This window comes from Botryllus schlosseri, chromosome 2 (assembly GCF_051294905.1).
Source record: "Botryllus schlosseri isolate E-star chromosome 2, Bs_hap1, whole genome shotgun sequence".
NCBI lineage: Eukaryota > Metazoa > Chordata > Ascidiacea > Stolidobranchia > Styelidae > Botryllus > Botryllus schlosseri.
The window spans coordinates 12,247,153-12,264,322 of NC_137237.1; the positions used below are offsets into that span (position 1 = coordinate 12,247,153).

The 17,170-nt window shown below is 39.3% G+C and overlaps 1 protein-coding gene and 1 long non-coding RNA gene across 3 annotated transcripts in view; one reads left to right on the plus strand and one right to left on the minus strand.

Annotated features, from left to right (window-relative positions):
• Nucleotides 1-17,111, plus strand: LOC145433586 (uncharacterized). 2 transcript variants are annotated; one of them, XM_080310724.1, is made up of 26 exons: nucleotides 1-479; nucleotides 562-681; nucleotides 742-882; nucleotides 1,085-1,157; nucleotides 1,647-1,757; nucleotides 1,816-1,925; nucleotides 2,574-2,597; nucleotides 2,758-2,824; nucleotides 3,773-3,930; nucleotides 4,145-4,259; nucleotides 4,887-5,081; nucleotides 5,186-5,232; nucleotides 5,925-6,122; nucleotides 6,651-6,881; nucleotides 6,943-7,103; nucleotides 7,172-7,410; nucleotides 7,825-8,047; nucleotides 8,113-8,215; nucleotides 10,017-10,192; nucleotides 11,000-11,253; nucleotides 11,311-11,377; nucleotides 11,450-11,559; nucleotides 14,407-14,522; nucleotides 14,701-14,846; nucleotides 16,062-16,239; nucleotides 16,302-17,111. In XM_080310724.1, the coding sequence occupies exons 1-26, from the start codon at nucleotides 457-459 to the stop codon at nucleotides 16,504-16,506; spliced, it is 3,591 nt and encodes a 1,196-aa protein (XP_080166850.1). In that variant the 5' UTR covers nucleotides 1-456; the 3' UTR covers nucleotides 16,507-17,111. The 2 variants fall into 2 exon arrangements, with proteins under 2 accessions (XP_080166850.1, XP_080166851.1); XM_080310725.1 differs by lacking the exons at nucleotides 1-479; nucleotides 562-681; nucleotides 1,085-1,157 and having other exon boundaries at nucleotides 752-882.
• Nucleotides 14,653-17,170, minus strand: part of LOC145433591 (uncharacterized) — a 4,203-nt gene continuing 1,685 nt past the window's right edge. The window contains exon 2 of the long non-coding RNA XR_013913144.1: nucleotides 14,653-16,378. This is a non-coding gene — a long non-coding RNA (uncharacterized LOC145433591). The remainder of the gene's footprint in view (nucleotides 16,379-17,170) is intronic.

Sequence of the window (17,170 nt, forward strand, 5' to 3'; positions counted from 1 at the left end):
TTCCACCTACTGATTTGTCCATCGCAATGCTAACTATGGCTGCTTACAGACTAGTTGTTTATATCCTTCATCCACTTTTGATAACCAATGTGGTGTTGTCAGTATTATTATTCTGTTCTAATCGATTGCTTGTAGGGCTATATTCAGTTTTACGACATGTGGCTTAATTGTTGGCATTCCCACCTCAAAAATAGGGTCCGTTCATTCACTATTATGAAATTAAGATAAGATTTTGTGATGAAAATCCGAACATCTTTTTTAAAATTCGTCGCATCTATTGTTTTCAATCATTGCCTGGTCCGTCTGCAATCATTGTGAAAACAGGCAATCGATATTTTCCTTTTTAAAAAGTGCGACACACCAAAATATGACGAAGATTTCAAGCTCCGCCTTGCCGCTGCTCACATCAACGACGCCATCAACAGCCGTGGCAAATTCGGCCGGGCCAGGTCACTCATGAAATCAGACTATGTACAAAGGTAACCGTCGTGATTGCTGATTTTTGGCATTATTCATATCGTTGTTACGGGGATATCAAAATTGAACACCACTTTTCTTCAGGTGTTATAAAATCATTTCGAGTCCGTATTGGGAGTATCTTATTTATTTGTTTATCGCGCTGCACTGCTTCATGGCTTTTTGGGAGCAGTCTCCCACTCCAACACCTATCAGACAACAATGGTAAGTCTTTGATGGAATTCGAGTGTGTCGTAACTACCTGCAGTGATTCATATTGTTTAGGCTTGGCGATTGGGTCATGAATGCATCTGTTCTGGTTATCGATGCCTTGTGCACAATGATTTATATCATCGACATTATTCTGTGGATCGGGTTTTTGTCATGGTCGCATTTTTGGTCTGCGAAAGAAAACTTTTGGATTCGGTAAGATTTGTGGAATTTTTTAGCAGTGTGCTTCTTGGCTTTGAGCTAGTTTTTTACTATCTTTCTCCTTTCAGGTTTAGACTTATCTTGCTTCCCAGTTTAGCCGAGTTGCGTAGCCAATCGTTGAATTTATTCTTTGAGAATGCTTTGGTGTTTGCTTGAATAGCGTGCACTAACATAGTTCAATTCTTGCTCTGTGTAGGGTGGAGTTCGTGTTTACTGCAATGTTCATTGTAGACTATGTGATCCTGGTGCTGCAGAGGGCATTGGGAGAGGTAAGTGATGCATGCAGTTTTTAGCGGTGATGTTGGTTGACCAGTTTTTGTAGCCATGATGTATCTCCGGTTCCGGCTAAGCCGTGAAGCGACAGCTCAAAGTCTGGTCAGCACCTTTGTGCTCTGTATATAGGCTCTGTAAATGTATAAAATATATTCTGCTGTTAACATTCATGATGAAGCTTTTCTAATTGTCAATTTTGGGTGAAATGTCACTTCGACTAGTATAGTTGTTCATGCTTCTCAGTATGAAATCGAACAGTTTGTCTTTACGTGAGATGAGCGAAATTCTCTTAATACACTTGCTGTCGAGTCTTGTGTTATAGGCAGGCATTACCAATTGTTCCCACCAGCAAAAATATTAATTTTATTACTAAACTGAATAATAATATCTTTTAGACAAAATAATTCAATTAAAACCAGTTTGGCTAAAATTTGAAGCTATTTTCGGAAGAGATCGTTTCCCTAACTCTAACACTTTTTTATTAGCGTTTAATCGCACCATTTCGATGTTTACGTGCCGCGATGCTACTCTGCAAATCAAAGAATGTTTCTCATATCTTCAAAGTATTACTCAGCATTATGTCCAGACTGGGCAAGGTTTGGTAAATTTACATTGTGCCGCTAGAACACTCATCTCACTGCAACAAATCAACAGGTGTTCGCTATAATCTTAATATTTATCTTCACATTTGCATCCATTGGATTACACCTTTACATGTTGGACTATCATGAAGTTAGCCAGGATTGTCCCGATCCTAATCAAACGTGAGTAAATTTGATTGGATTGATATCATGTATTGGTTTCAAATATTGATTGTAGGGTTCAAGTGTTTAATTTTTCAAATTCATTGATATGTTAAACTAGCAATTCAAGCACACTCAAGATAAGTAAGGAAGGCATGCACCTGTTTTTTCAGGCCACCTGATCATATAAAAGTAGGACGTTACTCATTGATAGTTCTAATTTATCAAAATACTTCAACTTACATTCTCTTGAAGACAAGGTAATTCTAGTGGCTAGACCTACTTCTCCGTTACATTATTGTCATTGTATATGTTTAAAATTCCACGGCAATTTGCTGCCTATTAATGTTTAGGCCATTACATATACTACCCTATAGAAGGAATCTAGGAAAGAATAAGGAGATTCAGATTCCTTTGCCTTGGTCCAATATCTCTTTTGTGGAATCTGACCTTATAAATCATTATCCTGATTTATTGTATGCTTTGAGGTGGTAGCTATACACTAAGCAAGGCCGTCGGTAAACTGACCATTGAAATCTCACAGCAGGGTCCTTCTATTGACATTTCGATGCTTACACAGTGGTATTGATTAGTAATTCACTCTGAGACAGATACGGTACCACAAATATTTACTTATTAAAAATTTCTTTATCTTTTATGTTTTCTCAGAAACTGTACCAGCGTCTACTCTGGGTAAGAATTCTATTTGGATTGAAAATTGTGTTTCAATCTAGCTGGAATTTTTTGAGTCAAAGCTTTCCAAATGATTAATGATATCAGTTCATCTTTGATTGCAAAATAAAGTTGTTATTGCATTGTTGCTAGTAACCCCTGAATGTTTGTTTTTAAACAGCGCTTTCGACAATATTGCGATTGCCAGTGTTCACATGTTCGTATTGATGTCGACTGAAAATTACCCGGTAAGTATATACTAATATCTTGTAGCCACCCATGGAGGGAGATATTTCGGAAATTGTCATAGTGGCATAAAAAACTATTTTGGCATAGTGAAACGTTTGTTTGTTTCCAGAATCGTTGCAATATTGCTTGTGCAATGCTATCCACACGTTTAATTGGTTTTCGCCGTTTGCAAGTAAAATTTATATGCTCAATATCATAAGCCAGTTATGCAAAATGAAATCTACAGTACAGAACTGCCGGAAATATGAATGGTCAGTAAGTCCGGAGGTTACCACATATACCAATGTTTAAATCTGCTCAGAATAAAAAATGTTCAGGTCAACATGACCCTTATATATTGTTCTGGTGAGAGTTTCCATGTGTTAAACCTCAACGTTATGGACTTTACGACAAGTATTTGAACATTTCCAAATATTGACATTTCATGCTCGAGGCATATTAAATACACGCACTAACAATCTTAGCAGAGTTGAACATTTTTTCACGGAGTTGATGTCCCCAAAATATTCTTGAGTAATACTATCTTTGTTGTCTTAATTGAACCAGGACTGGAAAGTGGAACAAATTTTAAGCAGCTCCCGTCCATTTATCATAAACTAGAAATTAATTTCAACTAACCAAGTTCAAATTTTGACTCCAAGGCTACTATGTGGGGACTCTGACTCTAACTAACAACTCGCACTGTTTCATATTGGTAATTCAGGCCCACACTTCCCAAATCAAACTTCCACCCAAACTAGCCATTGTAAAGTGAGTAAAAACCTATCGATTCTCATACGAATTAGTAGTTCTGGTCTGAAGACCAAAACCCAAATGGATAGACTATTAACATGCCGGTACAAGGTATTACAATATTCGAAATATGAATGAATTCCATTACAGTGAACGATAGCATGTCGATGTTTATCTTTATCAAAAATTACTCCAACTTTTGCTGCATTTTGCAGGACATCATCATCCCGGCCTTTTTCAAGAGCACTGCGAATTTCTTTTACTTTATGTTTTATCTGTATGCCGGCGTATTTTTTCTGACCGCTATTCTCCTGGCTATTATAGTCGAAAGCTATTGGGAGTACAGCAAGAAGCATGTCAAAATGGAAAGGCTGTAAGTAGGACATTGGCCGTCTATTCCGCTAAAACGTTTTAGTGTTGTTGATTTAATATAGATTGGACTCTTGTTGATTTAGGATTTTATGATCCTTCCAGAATGTTGTTGTCACAAAATTTCTTGATCTGGCAGACTTATATACTGGATCAACATCTGCAGTTAGCCATACCTTTGTAACACCGAATTCATCATTCGCCTCTTGTGTTCACAGGAGGCAGAGAGAAGAATTAATAAGAGCTTGGAATCTTCTAGACTTGAATGGCACGGGTTATCTTAGCGTGTATGATCCCAAACTTTTAAAACTATTTGCACTGCTTAAGCCCAAGGTAAGTTATCTTATAGTATTCGTCTCCACAATGGAGTCACGGCCATTTGGAACAAAAATGATGAACATCTGTATTCTCTTTTGAGGATCAAAGTCTTTCCTTTAAATTTGTCACTTCACGAAAGATGTCGTGAGCTTGACGTCAAATTCTTGACAAATGGTTCAAGAGAAATTGAATATATAAGGACATGACATTCCAGCAGAATGGAGAAAATATGTGAAAATTCTCACGCCCTTTTAATAATACTCCTATTGTGATATGTATAAGACAAATTCCTGCTAGAGAATTGAAATTGACACCAAACAACTGAATGCACGTCTTTGTGTGCTAAATGTATGACAAGATAAACTTGTAATATTATGGACGAAGTCAAAAGTTTTCTAATTTGATTTGAAACTTCGCTTCAGGCATTACATAACGTTGATAATAAAACATGAAGTGTCAGCCATGTTGTTTGTCCTCGTATTTGAAGTTTACCATGTCAGCATAGCGCTCAAGAGACGGGAATGATAATATTTGTGTCTTTCAATATTACGATCTTGTTTTGACAAAACTTTGCGGATGAGTCACGAATCACTGTGTCGTCACATTATCAACTCAATATTTACAGTTCTTCTGTCAATTCAGAACACGGAAGATCAAATCACTCAATTGATTGAGTATATGGGCGAAGGCAATGAGGACATTGACACGTACGATTGGACGACCAGACTCGTTCAAACTCTAAGCATCGAGTTTGAAAACGAGACCAACGATGATATATCGTCCAACGGTTCCGTCGGTTACTCCAGACTTAGGTCATGCTGCAGTAGAATTATTCATGTAAGTAAATTTACAAGTAATCACCCTGTATTGGCAATCCCGTTATGAGGTATATCTTACTAAATTTCGAAACATTAAATTCCATGAAAACACAAATTTTTCAGGCCAATGGAATCGGGATGGCCATTCTCGTACTTATTCTTCTTCACAGGTATGTGTGGTGATGCAATAACTTTTGCGAGACTATGCAATATGATTAACTAGTCATCTAAGATTTGTTTCTACATCTACATACATTACTTCAGTTGCTTTGTGTCAATCCTAGTTCAACTTCATACGTTACGCTCAAATTTTTAAAGCTATATCGCTACGCATTTGAATTATTTTATACTCTGATACAGTATCATACCCTTCCCCAAAACAAAAAGTATGCGGATAGTGCTTTTTTGTGGCACTAATATTCATCTTGGATTTGATTTGAAAGCGCAATCAGATAGTTTTTATGAGTGTTGAAAAAGCCTCAAAGTCTGTCGAAACATTTTACTTGTGCATCATCAATCATCTATTTTTGCATGAGTACACAAGGTACAAAGTACAAGGTACAAGGTACAAGTACAAAGCTATCACTGAAGGTACGCATCGACCAGTATTACTTTAGGCAACTGAAAAGTAATGAACATTAAAAGAAAGAAATGACTTTGCAACAGTGTGTCTGGTGCATCTCATCGCGCATTGCCTGTTTTGAATGGATGGAATTTCTGGTAAAAGCTCGTTTATGGTTTACGACATTCGTATCTGATCCGTTCAAACACATAACACCCGTAAATCTACTAAGCTATGAATACTACATTAGGAAGGAGATGAGATTCTAAACATGTCTCTTACATGTGTTTTTGTTTTCAGTATATTCTTCTGCTTAATGTGGAGCGGCATAAACAATAACACCCAACTTGCTTTCCAAGCTACGCGGACAGCGATAGTATTTGTGTTTGTAGTGGAACTGGTATTGAGAATTTCTGCGGACGGTGCAAAGTTATTGAATATTCTCGATATACTCGACATCTCCATGATTGTGATTGCTGTCGTGGGCAACTTTACGTGGTGAGCTTAAATTTTATTTTATCAGTCCTCTAATCTGATTAAGGTTCCGTGACTGATATATAACAATTATTCTAAGAAATTTCAATCTTTCATGGATATATTTGGTGGAAGTCATCATAAAATGCGACACAATTATCTGATTCGCAGGTGTTGAAATGGGTCGAGATCTCATTTATTCTCAATTTATTATTATTATATCTGGCCTAAGATTTTCAAGGACATCATACATTAAACTTGAGAACCCATCACTATTCACGACTCATATACTTTGCTCCTCGATATATCTTCTGTTACTTTTCTGTTACTTTTCCGTTACTTCCGGTGTGTATGACTCTCATTTACATATTCTAGGCCAGTGCTGGTGCTTGATTGAAAGAATACTACAAGCCGTTATCATACACTTCTAGTCAAGTAACAGGTCTTAATAATGATTTCAGATGTCAAACAATCATTTTCACAAATATGTATTCCTGAGTGTAGCTCATGAATTGTTGTGATATGTTTTCTCGCAAATTTGCATATTTCTAGGTACATTTTGTGGTTCGGTACTACGATTCAAAATTTGCAATTGTATCTCGGAGCATGTGTGGTGACTTCCTCTCTTGCGGTCATCGCCAGACTACTGTTCAATTCCGAACAAGCTCGGTCCGCGGTTCATATCTTACGCAACATATATCCCGTCATGTTCGATCTCATCCTGCTGGTCGTAATAATCATATACTTCTACGCCATTCTCGGATTGGAAATATTTCAAGATAAGTATGTGGCGCACAGTCGTCGATTGGAACATTTAATTTTAAACACACATTCTATCGCGCAGCACACTGGAAAAAAGCAATGCTACGGGCTTCGAGGGAAGTTATGTGCAATATGGCTGCGGCGTCGGGTTTCAAACATTTGGATGCGCTCTCATGATTGTATTTCAAATCGTGACTACTAACGATTGGCACCAAATCATGCTAGGCGCAATGATAGACGCCGGTGAGGTTGAAGAAAATATGTCACTCGAGTTGACAATGTCTAACAGGCATTCTGTGTTTGTCTGACAGGCTGGGCCTCTGCGTTTTACTTCATATCGTGCTTTCTGATCATTGATATGATTGTGATGAACCTGTTTGTTGCGATATCAATTGAAGCGTATAAAAAGTTGGCGAGGGACGACAAGGCCATTACTACAAAATCGGAGACTGCGCCTGATTTCGAAAGCATGGACGAGAATCTTCCTGACGGAGAGTCAGTCGCCAGTAATAATATGGCGGCCGGCAGTCGAATGAGTAAGGAGAAATCGGTAAGTATCTTTTTGCTGTGTGCGGACTAGTTTTAAACAATAAAATGTAAGTGGTAGCGACCGCTATGTTACGTTATTTTTGTGTGACACTTCTGCATATGTCTCCGTGTGTTATCATCCAGCTGACATGCTTACATGATTGAATTTCAACAATTTAATGCTTCTGTAGACCAACTTATGTGATTTTATCAATATTTTCGAGTCGAGGACCTTCTCCTAATTTTCATTGCTGTAATGTCACACGTTGCCTTGAATTATTGAAATTTAACTACAAGTGTATCAATGATTTTCATTGTTATATATACATTATCATCAAACATTGCAAAATTCTCGATGGCCCCCAGTTTGCGAATGCGAGCGTCTCGAAAAATGAACAATGAGTGAGAAAACCACTCACTCTTTCAATATCCCCAGGAACGTTCGCTGGGCGAGGCCGCCAAAGACGCTTTCACCGGAATCTTTGCTAGCACCCGAGCCAGGAAATTCTCCAATCCTCCGACGGTTCCGAATACCGTCGGCATGCAGTTCGGCAGGACCGGACCGAGAGGCTCTATCGCGATCACGAGCGTGCATACTGACACAAGCGATGACAATGACTCTGTCGATGATACGATACTCAGCCTTGGGAGACTGTCCGGTATGTGTCGAATGGAATTTATCCGACTACACAGCTTTTGGTTATGCATTATCTGTCGTGTTTAGGCTCGCAGAGATCGAGGAATCGCAATTTCCGGGTTTCGTCTGATTCATCGTCTTCTAGGAAGAGGGGAAGCCTACCGGATGGGGCATGGCCATCCCAACCCAGGTAATTTCAGCGCCTGTACTCGCTTGCTATTTCCCGAGGGAAGAAATGGTGGTGGCGGTCCTAACTAGTATCTATACATATTCCGCTATGTTATTTATTTTTATTTTTTAATCTGGAATAAAAAGTGTCTAAAATATTAGTGTGTCTGTTAGGGTTTGGACCTCAAGAAATCCCCAACCCGGAATTCCTGGGTTTTAAACAGTTTTTCTGATCCTGATCCTGGAATTGATTCTAATAAAATCCATGGATTGCTAGAGTTCATTTACAAACGCTGATGTAGCGCCATAGTACTTTTTTTGTGAAATTGACAAGTAATATAATATATAAATGTAATTTCGGTTGCGCGCATATATTCCTACTTTGCTAAGTCACATCGTCACTTCCAGTCAAATCTTATGTTTGACGAATCAATAAATGTCTCTCTGTCTGAAATAAAAATGTGTATCTAGCTCGGGGGTTCTCAAAGAGTGGGCCACAAGAGCATTTGAGGTGGGCCACAGAGCTATTTGAAAAATTTTAGAAATAATCTAAGTTTAGTAATATTTGTTGTGTTATTAACTAAAAAATAAATTCATATTAGTTGATTATACGTTGGCTACTTTAAGCTTTTTATCCGACTCCGATGAGACGCAGTGGTAGGTATGGAGTCCACATCTCAAGTCGAAAATGGGAGGCAGAAACAGCGGCTTTTTCCACTGGCTATAACTACCTATGGCTAACAGCAACTAAAATAATTTCGCGTATACAATACCTGGAAGGTAATGCTGAAGTAACCAATTATTCCGGCAGGGTCATAATGTCGTATGCAGTTGAATGAGGTGTATACGTGCAATAAACTCGGAATGAAGTGTGATTGATTTACTGTACTTCGGCAAGTCGTATTATTGTAAGTTAAAAATGGCCACAACTGCAAATTATTAGCAACTTCTGGTGGAGGTATACTGCACCACCGCAACGAATAGTAATGAATTGAGGATTCAGCGGAGCGCATTAATATTTGGAGTTTGTTTAAATTGCATGCCTGGAAATCAATGTACATAATGGAAGAGTCACGTGGATTGATAGTATCACTGGATTGAATATACCGACATCGCAACTTCAGTTGGTTCAGTACGTGACATAAAATGTACATTGTACAGCATGATTATACTATTCCTCTCAATAGTGGAACTAAAATCCCCATTACACAGTGTATGCGGGAATCCGATCATTGTGTTTCGCGAAGCGAATGGAGCAGCGGACGATCATAAAATACTCAGAAGTTTTAGCAGAGCCGTAACTGCCGCACCCACACCCTCAATCGGGGGAGCTAGAAGGGGCCCAAGATTATTTCGTTGGTCGTTTGTTGAAGATATTCATTCAACTTGAAAATTTTCGTCCCGACATGTTCATATTTTAATTTCATTAGTCAATAAGGAGAAAAATGCGCATATTTTAGAGAAATAGGCATATCGCATCACGCATTGAACAGGATTATGACTTTCAGATTAGAGGTGGGCCACAGCACATTTTCAAACCGGAAAATGGGCCACGGCGAAGAAAGGGCTGAGAACCCCTGATCTAGCTGAATAGAATTATTATCCATTGTCCGGGTCAGGATTTTGTATTGAAATCAGTCCGGAATGTGACAGTCTGTATTTTATTAATTATAATATATTTTGAATATTGACGATGGTCAGTGGTCATCGTTGATTTGCAGCCGGCCCAAAACAGTTCCTATCCGTTTTACCGAATGTGTAAATTACTAAACTTTCATAAACAAATGGTCCTGCTGAGACGAGTCCCCTTCGCTTTTATACAGCTCTGAACAGACGGTACCCAGAGCGGGACTGGGGATGGATAGGAGAGAAAAATTCAAAGCAAGAAGCGAACGCCTAAAGAGAGAGAGAAAAGAGAAACAAAGGAAGCAGCAAGCCGAAGAAGAAGCGACAAGCACAAACACCTTGAACGTTCCGTCTCCGAAACTGAGCATATCCGGTAACAGAATAGGATTGATATTTCAGATTGTGTCTGTTTGTTTGATCGCGCATTAATTGCGCTCAATCCATCACGAAAGTGTGCTATAAAGATCTTAATGTAGATAATCCTCACAATTGACTTTGAAACAGTTTTATCTGGTACGGTTGTCTCTATTATCAACTAAAACAGCTAGTATTTGTATAATATTTGTATATATCTATTTGTATATATGACAGCGTCGAAAAGACAAGAGTCACCACAAAATATCACTGTCACTCACACCGTACTTGATGAAATATGGAAGACAATTTTAGTTTGTAACTTAATTCAAACTCTCCCAGAGCCTGGTGTAGATCCGAACAGGGGCAAGTGAATTGAAGGAGCATTATTATTCTCACTCAATAATATTACCACTCTACTTGATGACTAGCTCTATGATGAATCTACTCAACTGAGGTAAATAAAGTCATTTCAGTTCAGTTAAGTTTAATATTAGTTTCATCATTTCAAGACACCGCAAGATTGCGATAAAATGAAAAGATAGGAAGGAGTTAAAACAACTTGCCGTAGTCTCTCGATCAAACAGCCACGTTTGCCTAGAGTCCTAGAACATGTAAATAAGAGGCATGAACTAAATTAATATCAACCGAAGATAACATAAAAAGGTAGACCAATGGAAATGACGTGGAACATATCGGATACTGCTAATTATTTGCCTTCATATCACAAGATACGAATTGGACTGGGATTTTTGGCATTATTTCATCACAGAATGGCAAGCGAATCCGTGTTGCAATGCACTTTACCATACTTTTCTCATCTCAGATGTTGTAAAATTGAAACGTGTGGTGAAAATCCTGAAACCCTACGACGCCAAAACGTCGGCAGAAATGAACGTGAAGGAAGGTCAAACGTTTTACGTCTCGGAAACTATGGGGGACATGTATCACGGGCCCAACGGATGGTTTCCGAAAAAAGTGGCACTCGACGTCGGCATGCAAGCGTCGGACGACCCATTTACAGAAGATATGAATGCTCCCGTTAAGAAAAAGAAATCCGTCAAATTTGTCAACTTCCAGGTAGAATCAGTACTGAAGTGCTTTTGAATAGTGGGTTGATATGCGTTGGTTTTCAAGGTCGAAAACGAAGTACTTCCGAAAGATCCGGGCACTCCTCCGATGGGTAGAGCGTCGCCATTAACGGGTATGTACGAATAGGTTCAGATATATGTATGAAGTTTTTCAATTTTCATACCAACCACCAACACGCTCTCAGGTTCGCAATTGCCGCATCGGCCGTCTGTAGGGAAGATGAGAATGAGGAAAGACGGCAACACTTGGAGAAGGGACATTCACGGCGAAATGACCGTGATGAATAAGCAAGAGGTCATAAACTCTTTACTAGATCATGTTTATTAGCTTTTACTTTGCATACAATTCCGCCAACCGCTTTATGCATTTGTCTGTGGAAACGCTGCGTTGCTGAGACCACACAATGTGATAACAGATGTCTTACGCAGACGTGGTAAAAGTATTCAGAGTTGCTGCTCATTGCTCAAGTAGAAATAACCCTGTAAATTTCTACTCAATTTTTGATATATTGAGCAATATCTAAGATATGTCAAAACTACTTCAATTGGAAGGAGAAAATGAAAGATTTGAAAAGCAGCCTGATAAGTAGCTTTGAAGTGTAGGTTTGATTTTGGATTCGCATACTTTTAGCAGTTGATCAGAGGTGACTAAATTCCAAATTACAATATGTATCTTCGCGACTCGTGTAAAATCTTCCATAATATATTAAGTTACTATGATACAGGGACTACTTCATATACAAAAGACACGCAAACTTATCTCAAAATCATTTCCTACTTTTTAAAATCCAAATTGTAAAAACTAAGTAGTTTTCCGTGGATGCTGTTCCAGTAGAATTGGTAGTAGTGTATAAACATAATCACTCGAGTCTTTGGATTTCACAATTTTGGTTCCAATAAGTTATAGCTGACATGAATGGCTTCGAGAAAGTGAATGTTAGGTAGGCTTACCATACGTCCTCCTTTAACAGGATTTGTCCTCCTTTGTGAGGAAATTGAAAATTTTCACTGAGAGCGCCCAAATGTTCTCCTTTTCTGCAATTCGCCCGCCTTTACAGCTAGTGCTAGACCAGTGGTTCTTAACCTTGCCCCCAGCGCCCCCCAGGGGGCGCTGGCGATGTTGAAGGGGGGCGGAAACGCTCAGGGGGCGATATGGGGGGCGCTGGGCTCAGGGGGGCGGTATGGGGGGCGCTGGAGAAAAATGGCTTCGCAGTAGATGATGTGGTGATAGGACATATCCTAAATGAGTATTCAGAGCAAATTCACACCGAAAACTTCGTTACATATAGCCTTCAAAATACATATAGGTTTAATTGTCCATGGGCGCCTAAATGACTGACAGAGAATGTTCCTGTCTTGGCAATCTGAACCCCAGAAGACGAATTCCATCTGGCAGGGAAAAATTATATGTCAGTGAAGAAATACCAATCTGAAATGGTGTGCGTCTTTTAGTTTAGTACGATTGGGCGACAGGGATATTCCTGTTGGGCGATATCCCCGTTGAGCGATTCTATATTTTTTGATATTGCAGACAGGGGGTCACGAAATAACATCATGCAACGAGGTCATACCAACGGGTTCACCCGCCCGAATATGTTTAATTATTGGTAACGGGCCCTACAGTTTCCAAGAAACCTCACAATGTTCGCTTTAAGTTTTGATGAGTCTGCGCACACTCAACAACTCACTGCGCTGACCCTTGAACAACAGTGCGTAACGACTAAAAAAAGGTAATAACTCCGGATTTGTTGTGCGCAACGTAGATTTTCTGTGCGCAGAGACCGTGTCAGCACTGCGCACGTGCGCAGCTTAGAGGGACCATTGCACCTAACTCAGCTCTACCGGTAAATAAATGTGTTTACGTGAGCAGAGAGAGGATAAAAATTGATCTCAATTTACATGCAATTCCCGATGATATTGACCAATTCAATCATTAATTAGTGAAATTTTTCGCACTTCGCGCGACTAGGCGAGAATAGCTCCCTCAGTAAATGGACACCCAATGTAGATACCTAATAGGCTATCAGCGGACAGCCTAATGGAGGTCTGGGAGCGAAGTCCCCCGGAAGTTTGGTTTATCACCCGATGGGGGCCCAGGACCAACGTTTTATGTTTGGGGAGGGGGGCTGACGAAGTGCTGTTACGGCCCTGGTAACGAATAATTGTACCTGCGGGAACGCCCGAATATGTTTAATTATTAATTACGTGCAACTTATTTTCCTATACAACAGCTCACTCAGTGTTACTGGTAAATCTGATTACGTGGGCTGAGAGGATAAAAAGTTTATAGCGACTTATAAATGTAATTACCATGCATTATGGAAAATATGCAATTACCATGCATTATAGCAAATTTTGGTACCTAGGGCGACCAGGCCACACAAACTTTGCTGACCACCAAAATCACGATATGGGGTTCGTGGGGGCGAAGCCCTCAAAAGTTCGGTTTATCACGCTATGGGTGCGCAAGGCAATCGTTTTTAGGGGGGTTGACGAAGTGCTGTTACGGCCCTCCCTCTTACTCATTGTCTTTATTACATTCCTTACAATATGAAGTTGAGGGGGGCGCTGGAGCACAATAATTTTTGAAAGGGGGCGCTGGACGAAAAAAGGTTAAGAACCACTGTGCTAGACTAATGGATAGGGTGGACTGAAAATCGGCATAAATGAGGCGAAATAGGTAATGCGGACGTTCGAGCGAGTCATTCGGGAGTCGAATCATAGTGATGACTTTTTTTTTAGTCAACACAAGATTTCCAGTGAATATTTCAAAATCAGCTGTTTTCGTTTTCCTAAAACTATCTATGAAAATGTCCTCCTTAACGGATCCCCATATATGGTGACCCTTATGTTTACAAAGTACAGAGGTGGTCAGTAGCTTTTCGAAGGACTTCAAGTAGATTTTACCTAGTCACACTACTTTCTCAGTTGGATATTATTTTAGACTAATTCTACTTTTTCGTGACAGTTTTCAGTTTTTTAGGCAAAACCAAGCCTTAAATACTTACTTTTTTTCTTACTTGCATATTTCTACTTCTACTTGAGTACCGATGGTTACGACTTTCGCTAACTCTGTCAAAGATCCATGCCTTGGTTTTAATCCATGTTATTCCAATCTAAATCACCCTGAAAACCATTTCAGGCACAAGAGCTTGCCAAGCGATTACGAGGAGGGAAGATGAACTATGAACGCCACCAGTCTAGGCTTAACCTCATGAAGTCCAATGTCAGCCGACTGAGTCTTCTAAACACCAGAAGGTAAGCCCACCCTCGTTGTCTTGTGTATTTATAGTTGTTGATCTTTTCATTCTCGGTACGCTTATGTTGATGCTATCTTTACTATCTCCTGTTTGATCTGTCAATATTTCTATTCCACCACCAGACAGCATTTGCAAATTATCTTTTTATACCTTTGACACAATCAATCTGTTTCCAGGTCAAACGATGAAATCTCACAGCAAATAATCGAGGAGAGGGAAGAGGAATCTACGCCTCCATTGCCAATTTTGAAAGTGTCGGAGGCACAATCATCATCGGAACCGAGCGTAGCAAGCAATGATGATACAGACGCAAGTACTCAAAGTCAGTGTTTTTATGCTATTCAGTCGGAGGAAATCAATGTGTAATCTCGGATAATATTTCTTCAATACAATATTGGTACGTAGAGCAGACATGAATCACTTCACACAAGTAGAAAATTGGTGCTTTGGAACATGCATACTGCTCATATCAGGGGCGGGCAACATACGGCCCACGGGGTTCTGAGCAGCCCGAAGAGAGTTTCTACACTGAAAGCGAATTATAATCTGAAAGTATTGACAAATTTTATGCGTCTCAATCCAAGTTTGCCAACCGGATAAACTACTTGTTCTGTTCGGGTCTACATACATTTGTGAGCAAACATTTTCGACCATGAATAATAAACAAGACAAGGCTGCGTTCCAATATAACGTGCAGTCTTTACTAAGGGTTTCTACATCCGACATGCAGCCACAGTTCAACGAACTTGTTGACAACTTTCATCGACCACAAATGTCTGATTGACTTCAACAGCTATTGAAGTACATTTGGTTAATAAATTCACTCAATACTGTTTTTGGTCTATATCCTTTAAACTTAAAGTTTACATTGAATACGTTTTATTCCTTGCATAGGTGTATAAATACGCAATTAATGTATCGATTCTGTAATCCGGCCCGCCGAGCACTTCAGGTTCCCATATCAGGCCCGCCGACCGGAGAAGTTGCCCGCCCCTGGCTTAAATGAATAGGTTTAGGTTTGGAACAACTTCTGGAAATTATGAAACACAATGTCTGGAAATTATGAAACACTATTTCATGACTAATTTGAGATGCCTGACGATATGAAAAAGCTATACGATTCTCCAAGTTATTTTCCATCGCTGTGGCGTTATATATATATATTTTTCATCGCAGTATATCCGTGACTTCAATGCTGAAAATCAGTGTTCTGTTCACAAATATAGGTTTGAGCTGTGTCCAGGGATTATACTAGTTTGATGCATGATACATCACAAAACTATCAATATCTGTCTATAAATTACTTAACATGTGATAATATTAACTAAGGAAAGCTAGGTCAGGTGGGTGTCTGATTTCGAAGACTGCTCCGAGTCGTTTCGACACCTTCCTATGTTTCATTGTATCGCAGTCTTGTGGTGTATTAAAATGATGAAATTGTTAGCAATAAATTGAATTGAGTTGAGCATATCTCTCGTTTTGCAGCTACTTAGGAATTGGTGCGATTCTTTTTTATTTTACCGACACAAATCTTCAGATAACGACACTTTGACCGTTCCCAAATCGTCGGGAAGGAATAAAGCCAAGCCAAAAGGCAACGGCGAAATCCCTAGCTGGTTGAAAAATTTCGTGGCGAGCAACGGAGTAGAAGTGCAGGACGACTTGAAATTCGACGAAAGCAAACTGAAATCTCCTGCCGCCTCCGACGACGATGAGTATGCAGCCATATCTTTAAAAAATTTGATCACCAAATCGGAGTTTCCGTGTATCTTCACAGGTATAACGAAATACTGGACTGTTCGAAAAATCCTGGTACTTCCTCACCTATGGAGATTTCACCAGTTCAAGATGATCCTGCAAATGATCAAGATAATGATTCGGGAACTGCATCTAATGGCTTAAAGCGTAACACTTCGGTGGATAGAATGTCCGTCCATGATATTGATGAAGATAATGTCAATTCTCTTAACTCAGTGACCTGACGAAAAATTGTTTATCCTGTGCTTTCGTCATCTATGTGCTATACGCTGTAGCGGTCGGAGATTTGAAAATTAACGTATATTTACGAATGCATTTTAGTAAATACAAGAGAGGGCATTGCTTCATTTCACCAGAGTCTTTAAACAGATCGTGAAGACTATGTGTGTTATTTGTTTAACGGTAGGCCTGCACAAGTGACTATGTCCCAATGTCTGTTCAGTGTTCACCTTTTTACGATTTATTTACATTGTTGTGACATATTGCTATACGCTTTCGTTACTTTGAAGCGTCACTCAAGCTCATTCAATTTTGATCAACTTGATTGTGGCATTTCCAGAGTTTGTGGTTTACGAATGTCTTCTTAAATTTTGTCGTTTTCAAGTCAGTACATTTTTTATCCGGACTTTTTAGCCTGTGGTCGGCTTATTATGCACTTTGTCCTTCGTGAGACGTTTTCTTGAGATTTTTTAAGTTTGATAACATACCGTCGTAATCAATGAATATTTCAATTCTGCGCTGTTGTAATTGCGTCATGTGCAATTGATATTGTAATTTTTTGATACTGGTTTGTGATTAACGCAGATGTAAATAAAATCCATACTATAAACCCTATCTTTTTCGCTACGGCGGTACAGATTGATTGGCGCAAATTATTGATGTAAATGG